The sequence below is a fragment of the Dermacentor andersoni genome, chromosome 2 (assembly GCF_023375885.2).
Source record: "Dermacentor andersoni chromosome 2, qqDerAnde1_hic_scaffold, whole genome shotgun sequence".
In the NCBI taxonomy this organism is placed as follows: domain Eukaryota; kingdom Metazoa; phylum Arthropoda; class Arachnida; order Ixodida; family Ixodidae; genus Dermacentor; species Dermacentor andersoni.
Window position 1 is genome coordinate 97884072 of NC_092815.1, and position 8960 is coordinate 97893031.

At 45.0% G+C, this 8960-nt stretch overlaps 1 protein-coding gene across 6 annotated transcripts in view; it reads left to right on the forward strand.

Annotated features, from left to right (window-relative positions):
• The window catches only part of LOC126541591 (calcitonin gene-related peptide type 1 receptor-like), a 375314-nt gene that overhangs the window by 361926 nt on the left and 4428 nt on the right, over window positions 1-8960 (forward strand). For 5 of the 6 annotated variants that reach the window (XM_072286476.1, XM_072286478.1, XM_072286477.1 and 2 more), the window contains 2 exons: window positions 2788-2829; window positions 8059-8960. The exon at window positions 8059-8960 is cut by the window's right edge and continues 4428 nt beyond it. In XM_072286476.1, coding sequence (XP_072142577.1) covers window positions 2788-2829; window positions 8059-8271 — 255 coding nt within the window. In that variant the 3' untranslated portion in view covers window positions 8272-8960. Of the gene's footprint in view, window positions 1-2787; window positions 2830-6158; window positions 6374-8058 lie in introns of all 6 variants that reach the window. The other variant, XR_011892806.1, reaches the window with a different exon arrangement.

Below are 8960 nucleotides of genomic sequence, written 5' to 3' on the forward strand. Positions count from 1 at the left end.
GCGTAACATGTATGCATGTCCCGTTCCTTTTAATAATAGCTTACTGTGGCACTGAAGAGAAATGGGCCTAATGCACTGCACTTCCTTGCGGAACTCTTTTGTTTACGGTGTATGCATCACTTTTTCTGTCTTTTATGGGCATATATATATATATATATATATATATATATATATATATATATATATATTTCTGTCTACTGGCCATCACACCGCCACTTTACAATCCTTTACGACGGAAGAGAGGCTGCTTTAATGCCCACTGTTTGCAACGTCACCCCCATTAATTGCCTATTGCTTCGTAATATCAGACACTATCGTCACACATGGTCACCAACACAGTGACACACACAACGTCACACACTGCCACCTACTTTATTTAAGGTCGCTGCGTGGGGGAATGCCGGTGAAATGAGCATTCAGCTAGAGGAACGTCGTGCGTCAAACTACAGGATCGTCTGCCTATTTATGGGTATTCTCCCTTAATGTGACTGCTACATAATGCGTAACGGGGAAAAAGATATCCCTCGTTGACTTATGCTTTTCATCATCATCATCATCATCAGCCTGGTTACGCCCACTGCAGGGCAAAGGCCTCTCCCATACTTCTCCAATTGCCCCGGTCATGCTTATGCTTATACTTATGCTTTTACGCCTAATTTACTTTATAGCTCTTGCAAAATAAATAAAATGCGTTCCCGTACTAAAGCACACAGCTGAGGAGGAAATTAATTGGATATATGTTTGCAGTTACGTTTGTATATGTGGCCAACACGGTGGAGAAACTTTCTTCTCCGCGTACTTGAACTTGCGAAATCCGTCTCACATGCACATTTCTGTTCCCCAATTTTCACCGATAAAAGTCGGGAGACTCTATACCTGTCAGTACACGGATGACATGTCAAGGAACAGTCGAAGTGTTAGAGAATAATGGCGTGTCGTGAATCCTTGTGGTTCCAAGTGCGGCCCTGATCACCATATTGGCTGGCGCTTGCTCAATATACACACAAAAAAGGCAGTGGCTGTATTTTACTCTCAAAGCATTACAAAGGCATATGAGACGCCGCAATGAACACCTCAAAAATAATGGTTTCTTTTTCTTGCGTTTTGGTATTCTTAATGTGCACCAGAATATCGGAACACGAGCGTTTTTGCATTCAGCCTCTACAGCAATACAGCCATCGAAGGCTGGAATCGAATTCCTGAGCTCGTTCTCGGCAGCTGAATGGCATAGCCACGGCAGGACCACGCCGGGTAGTAGGCATATTATTGAAAGACTTCTCACGCCGAACCACTTTCTCCAATTACTGTCTAGTTCCATGTTTCCAGGGCGAAAACACTTTACAGTGTAACTGCTGGTCAAAAGAAAACTGTTCCCCAAGGTCGGCTTACACTCCTGTAACACGTGAAGGCGATAGCCTGCAGCACAGTTTGCGTCTCGCATCGTCGCGTTGCTGCTTTCGCAGTTCGGCTCGTTTTTCGACGCTTAGCTGCGGCTTCGCGCGCTCGTATAGCGGTGTCAGACTCGCGCCAAAGACGTGTCTCTTCGACTTTACGTTGCATCTGACAGCGTAAATGCTGGTCAAAGAAAACCATTCCCCAAGGTCGGCATACACTGCTGTAACACGTGAAGGCGATAGCCTGCAGCACAGTTGGTGATGAGGCGTCTCGCATCGTCGCGTAGCTTATTTCGCAGTTCGGCTCCTTCGGCTCGTTTTTCAACGCTTAGCTGCGGCGTCGCGCGCTCGTATGGCGGTGTCAGACTTGCGCCAACGACGTTTCTTTTCGACTTTACGCTGCATCCTATCAGCAGCGGATCGAAACGCATGCTGTTCTGATTTCTATTTATGTATGCACTGTTTGCTTCACTTTTCTGAGCGCTTGTAGCCTCAGCCTTACGAGGGTACGAGCCATTGAGAAGGTCACGGGGTTCCTTTTTTTTACCATTTGACTAGAAGCCAAACTTCTTTACGTTGTATGCGTGATTCCTATGAATGTATGTACTGTATACGCTTTACTCTTCTGAGTGCTTGTAGCCTCTGCATTACGAGAGGGATGAGCCATTGCATTATTTGCTTGAATGGGGGGGGGGGGGGCATTGGCCACTACTGATGATGATTGTTTTTGTAGCATTTGACCGGACGGCGCTTTTATTTTATTTATTTATTATTCAAAACCACCGGGGTTATGAGCCACTTAACGCTTTCCCCTTAAATATTAAGGTATAGAATAGGGCGTTCCAAAGCCCTTGCACTGTCCCAGTCTTCGTGGAGCTTAGTCTTTCTACTTGCTTTTCCAGCTCCTTGCGTTTGACAGTGATGTTGCGTCAATGTGATTCTAAGTATAATTAGAGCTTTCAGTCCATGTTCATGTTTCGCACCGGCCATAAATCAAATAACGTTCATGACGTAGGCTGTCGTGCACGGGATAGCCAAAGCTGTGGCCCGTACGGGTGGCTGAGTTCCCAGAGCCACACGCTCTAAACTTGCCTGGCGTAATTAGAAAAGCCGATGCTTTGTTGGCCTCGACTCCTCATAAGTATAACAACGTTCGTATTAATCGGTTATTAATAAAATATTACTTTTATTTTTCTAAGAACATTCGTTACTTTGCGCAGGCTACTTGTATTTCTTTCCATAATATATGGACTGGAGTCAACCACTTTGTAGGCTCGTTGATTCTCAGTGAATGTTTTTAGAGGGGGAGATGGTGCCTGCGCATTTGATTTCTTCGTAACGGAAAACGAAGTCGAAATTTGCTGGTTTAACGCTGCTTTTCTTTTTCTTGCAGGGATTTTTCGTAGCTGTGATATTCTGCTATCTCAACGGAGAGGTAAGTAGTGCTTCTACAGTCGAAGGAGATTATGTTATGGTGTTTTGGGAGATTGAAGGCAGTACAATTTCTTTTCGCGGGAGAAGATGGAATTGCTGGAATTGTGGTCAATACTGAAATTGTGAATAAGTACAAGTATTGTGCTAACGCAGAAAGATGGGCGCTTTGGAAAGGGTGCATAGTTTTTAATTCAGCGCGATAACAACGAAAGACACCGAGTCATCCTGTGTCCTTCTAACTGGGTGTCTTTCGTTGTTTTCGCGCGGAATTAATAAGTACGCAAGACAAGTATTCATTATCGGCTTAAATATGTATATAGTCGGAAACTGTAACAACAGCGGCAGAAATTTGGGCATTCAACACAGTCACTGTTGCTGTTTATTTAAATTTACTAAATGTGAAATATCGCATTTGAGTAGGCCGCATGAACGACCCTGACTAACTAGGCATACTTTTCCAAAACAGAAATTTTTGTTTGCGCATACTTAATAGGCACATTTGTACGTCCTCTCACCAGGTGTGTCATTTGTTCGATTACTAATGCATAGGTTTCGAGCAGAGAGCTAGCCGCACTTTAAAGCAAAAAAGACCCCTGACGAAGAATATCTGAATGCTGAAACACGTTGCTGGTAGAGACGGCAAAATAATTATTACTAACTTCGTTGTCATTTTGGTCGCATTCGTCGTGTGGAGAAGAAAAGGCAGAGTAGTTTGCACCCTAAATTTTTATTATTCATAAACTAGGTGCCCCTTCCCCGATCTCAATGTTTCGTCTAATTTACCGAGGACTGGCCTTTGGCAGGCTGTAATGGCTAATTAGATATTCTTAATTGAAAGATCTCGAAAATTATTGCTATCTTAATATTGTACACAGTGCAGCACACTCCCCTACTTCGCCGAATCTTGAAGTTCCGACCTTGGCGCTGCGTGAAATGGCAGGCGAATTTAGGAGGAAAGATATGCACATCAACAGCTCCTCTGCGCTTCGGAAGCGACAAATTCGTCGAAAGTGAATGAGTGGTGGGAGTTCGAAAATATGTGACGGGAATATTGAAACGAGGTTGCTTATGAAAATTATGTGCACTGGACGGGCTGTCACTCACGTTTTTCTTCCCCGTCCCAAAGCACTTAGTTTAAACAGATGTGCATGCCGCTCTTTGTCCTATTCCTTCTTTCCCTTTGCAGTAGCTTGACCATTTATTCTGTAGACCCACTGTAGCATGCGTACTGCACTCTTCTTTTTTTTGCCCCTGCTTGTTTCATACGTTATTTTTTGCATTCAGAAGCAAAATTTACTTGAAGAGGCGTATTCTTGTACAGCAGCGCATTCCTTCATTTGTTTTAGGCCAGCCGATATCTTGCTTCTCGCCTACAACGCGTGACTGAAATCTCTGATGATGATGCGCTTTAAGGGGAAGCTTTAAAGGGGGCTCCTATATAAATACATGGGAAAGGAGAACTCGCTCTTCTCGGCAACCAGTGCATCGCATTTGATGAGGTTTGTTGCATTTAAAAGCAAAAGTTAAAATCTAGTGACCGCTTGATGCGAATTTTTTATTTAAGTCGTCAATATATTTATAAAGATTGGCAAAAATCTCATATCTTTAGCAAAGGAAACTATGAAGTTCGCCTCTGTAACTCAACAATAAAAAAAAGCTATAACAATTCTTTATATTGCACCAAATACTACAAATGAAAAGGACAAAACTGGTTTATTATACATGGCTCTCAGATAAGCCACCAATATGTGAGTGCAACTTTTGCAAAAGCTTTGTAAACAATGTAGGAAATTTACGAAAGATATAAGTTGACATATCAAATTTATCCGCTTTGGAGGCTATAACGTATGCAGTTTACAGACCTGCGATACCTGTTCCTGGTGCAAATCTACGGATTTGTAAACATCGTTCTTCTACTTTATTCAAACTTACCAGCTTATTTTTTTTATTTCCTTAGAGAAATTCATTCCCTAAATCGAAGTTCTGCTTCCAACACTTACTAAAATTTAACTTTTTCTCTCAAAAGCAACAAATTTAATTAAAATCGGCCCAGTGGTTATCTCAGAAAAACATTTCTGCCTTTTACATGTATTTGAATAGGCGGCGTCGGAGTTGGGCCCGAAACTATAGCTTCCTCTTAATTTTCGACATAATTTATCGACTTCTACTCAAAAGCTATCCACAAATTACCACCGCAGCCAAATATAAAGCAAGCTGTAGCTGTAGCATCCGTCAGTTGTAGCGTCAGTCGCGTGACTACCACCTTCCAACAGCGCCATTTCGTATTTCGTTTTCAAGGTACTCCTGAACGGGCCTGAATGAAAGTTCTACTCGGCGATTCTAAGACCAGTACTATTTGACAGCCGTTTCTCAATACATTATATTGTTCGCTATGATTCACAATGTTCCTAAATAAGCACTGAAACGCCCATAGCGAATAGAGGATTAACCTTGTAACGTGTCATCTTGCTTATAAGGCGCTCAATTTTAACAAATGACCCGCCGTGGTTGCTTAGTGGCTTATGGAATATGAAATATGCTTAGTGGCTTATGGAATAGCGGAATATAGTGTTGGGTTGCTAAGCATCAAGTCGCGGGATCAAATTCCGGCCACGGCGGCCGCATTTCGATGGGGGCGAAATGAGAAAACACCCATGTACTTAGATTTAGGTACACGTTAGATAACCACAGGTGGTCCAAATTTCCGGAGTCCCGCATTACGGCGTGCTTCATAATTAGATCATGCTTTAAATTTTGCACCTAAGAAACCATAATTTGTTTTAAAATTTTAGCAAACATCAATCTTATATTTTCTTTAGGAACAGGTGGTTACAATTGAATGGCTGTAGGTTCTCCGCATGCTTGTAAAAAAAAAAACATTTTTTTTTTCTACGCTCTCTAGAGACCCACAAATCACATAGTTTATCAATCACCTCGCAGTAACACGCTGAATTTGTGACGCTGCCTAGCTAGGGCGACTTCCCACATTACTAGAACTCGTAGAAATCGCTTGCGAAAGCTGCAAGCCAAGCCACTGAAATGTCAAGCCGTTCCCCAAACATTGCACAGGTGAAGGCCTTTTAAAAGACACGTAGCGACGAACCACGTCTGCCCACGTTCGTTCAAGCTTTCGACGGTTGTGTCAATTTTTTTTTTCACTCAGTCTACTCTTACTCGCTACATTTGGAGTGCCGGCAGTACTAACGAGGATGGTTAATGCGAAGCGTATTTCTGTCCCACATCGACTGAGTCACGTTTTGTGAAAGCGAGTAAAAAGAGCGCATGGCAATGCCGTGTCCTAACGCGCTGTTGCTGCCGTCCACCCGACAGATTCAGGGCCAAATCACGCGGTCCATCGAGCTCGTGAAATTGGAGTCTTCACTGGCCAGGGCGAACGACCGGCGGCGTTCGACGCGCACCCAGGTCCTAGCTTGCTGAGTGGGGGGCCTCAGCATTGCTTGCCCTCCTCCGTCCCGTCGCCGACAGGACGTCGCTGCTGCCGGCTAAACGTGCACGGCGTTGTCCCTGTCTCTCGGCCGTGCCCCGTGAGTGAAATGCCGCTTACCTTCTTTTAGTCGGTGCCTGTCTGATCCCCCACCCCCACCCCCGAACCCCTAATTTCCTATCTTTTCCCTCCATTGCCTTATTATGGATCGAGAAGCCCGAGCTTTTCTCAGTTTCTGGCACCTTGCTGCGTCCCCGGCTATGAAGGAATTAGGCCGAGCTGGGACGCTGTCAGCGACAGGCCCCAGATGTCCCTACGAGTGGTCCAGTTAGTGCCCATTTTGCGAGTGCCCTTTTTCCCCACCTTAGATTTCAGTGAAAGTCTGGCGGACGTCGTGGGCAACGACGACAGTCAGAAATACGTGATATCCGACGTAGGCCAAAGGTTACTACAAAACTGTGAGCCTGAATTAGCGCAACAACGGATGGGGAACCATCAACCTCTTGCCAGCGTTTCGACGAGAGAACGAAGATTAGTGGTCTCGTCGAAACGTTAGCACAGTGTAGAAGCCGCCTATTGCCTTCTTCTCTCTTAGCTCTTATGACACACAAGACATAAGGCATAAGAGATGACACCACATGCCCAAGCGTTCACAGCGGGAAAAGCTTTTGCTATTCTTTCTCGCTTGTCTTTAGAAGTGACCGTCTTGACTACAATGTGGTATTCCAGTGGCACCGCAGATGCGTGTGCTTTCGGCAGTTTCGCGGGCGGCAGTCAAAACGCGGAACAACCAAATGCAGTTTCGCCTAGGCTTACACTTTCTAATGTGGCTGCAGATTTCAACGTTCGTGTAAAATTACTTGCGATAGAATCTTAAAGCGTATATAAAAGAGCAAACATAGTGGTGACACTTGGGATCAACAGATGAAGTTAGTTATTCTTTTTTTTTTTTTGCGATCACCGTGTTCAAGACCATTTCAGTCCGGTGTCGTTGTTTCATGTATGAGGTGAGAGTTTAGTCACCATTCACGTTGACATCAGATCCTAAAATGTGATTAAACGCGTTCTAGAAAGACCAGAGTATCAGACGAAGTCATGTATAATTGTGCCCGAAATAATCACTTGATGTAACGGGCTTTTCAAATCACTAGTGGCACAGTCACTGCCATTTTTTTTTATCATCGAGTAGGAACCAACTTACAGCAGGATTATGCATAGGTTAGTTTTCAAGTCCGAGCACATGCCCTTGCCATGACATTTTCCTGTAGACGCTCCTCACACCAGATATCTTTCTCTTAATCATGGTTCAACAACAACATAGTTGTTTTGTTTTGTTTTTCGCCCTTTCTGTGTTGACTGAAACGAAATGGCGCTGTTGCCCGGTCGGTGTTCTAGTAGAAAGGCTTCGAATTTCTCTAACATGTCCCCCTATTTGAGTACATCGGTGTTCGCACTTGGCTGCTTGCATGCTAAACAATACGTTTTCAAGACCTAAAGATGTTTTTGAAAATTCCCACGCACGATAATCATTGTCGTTTCCTTCTTTATACTTCCGACGCTGATTTTTATTTCACTGGTTTAATATGTGTAACGTAATTTGCAGTGTCAACACGCACTGCGTAATCCTTCCCTTCGCATAAAAGCAAACTTGGCCACTTGTGTATGACCAGTCAGCCTACATATGAGTCTCAAGTGTACTATAAGCACCCCAGATTTCACATATGCCAGATTGCTTGTGATGCCTGTACGCGATGCCCTCTTTTCTTTCGACTTCTTCCTGTGCAGGTGCTCTACCTGTTGAAGCGCTCGTACGGTCGCTACCGGCTACAGCGGGGCTTCTCAAGCCGTAGGGGCAACAGCCTCGCCATGACCCGCATGTCCGTGTCCACGCACGTCACATCGCTGGGCGACTCGCTCAACCCCAACAACGGCTCCGTCAAGAAGTACTCCTGCGCACGCAACGGCGACACTGCACCCGAACAACAGCCCTTGAACTGAGCCGCCTTCTTTGACTGTCGAGCGCTGCAACCATACAAACTTTCCGGCAGCAGCCAAGTCGGCGCTCTGCTTTGTGCCATTGCCCCATCCCATACTGTTTAAGGAACACCGACATTGTCTTGATGGTGGACGCGTCATCGGAGTGCAACGCCTTTTCTTCAAGGGGCTGTAGATTCCTCCTTCTTTTTTTTTGGGGGGGGGGGGGGGGGGGAGGGGCAGTTTACACGGCGTGTCACCAGCGAAGCCACGTGGAACATGATGGAGGATATGCTCATGCAAACGCCGCTGTGGCCCGTTATACTATAGAAAAGAAAGCAAAGCCGTCCCTTTATGGCGGTTGCGTGGTGGTGCTCCTTCACCTATGTGTTTATCATGGACGTCGAACGACGCCAAGCGCAACGTTGTCAGTTTGTGCAGTGCGGCCGTGTTGCTTCAGACGTACGCTGACTGCTGACTGCTGACTGCCGTATCAGGCAGAATGCAATTCTGTTTCTTAAGGCATCCATGTTGATGCAGACATGTGTGCCAAAGAAACTTGTGAGCTTCTTTCGGACAATGTTTTTAATGTCCTGGTGATGAGGGGATTGTGGTTGTGCTGCCTGAATGAGGAACTCTGTACCCACGGCCTAAGCGGTGAATGTACTCAAATATTTTTTTTTTTGTTACTGGAGACGGTGCTCGTTCAAAAC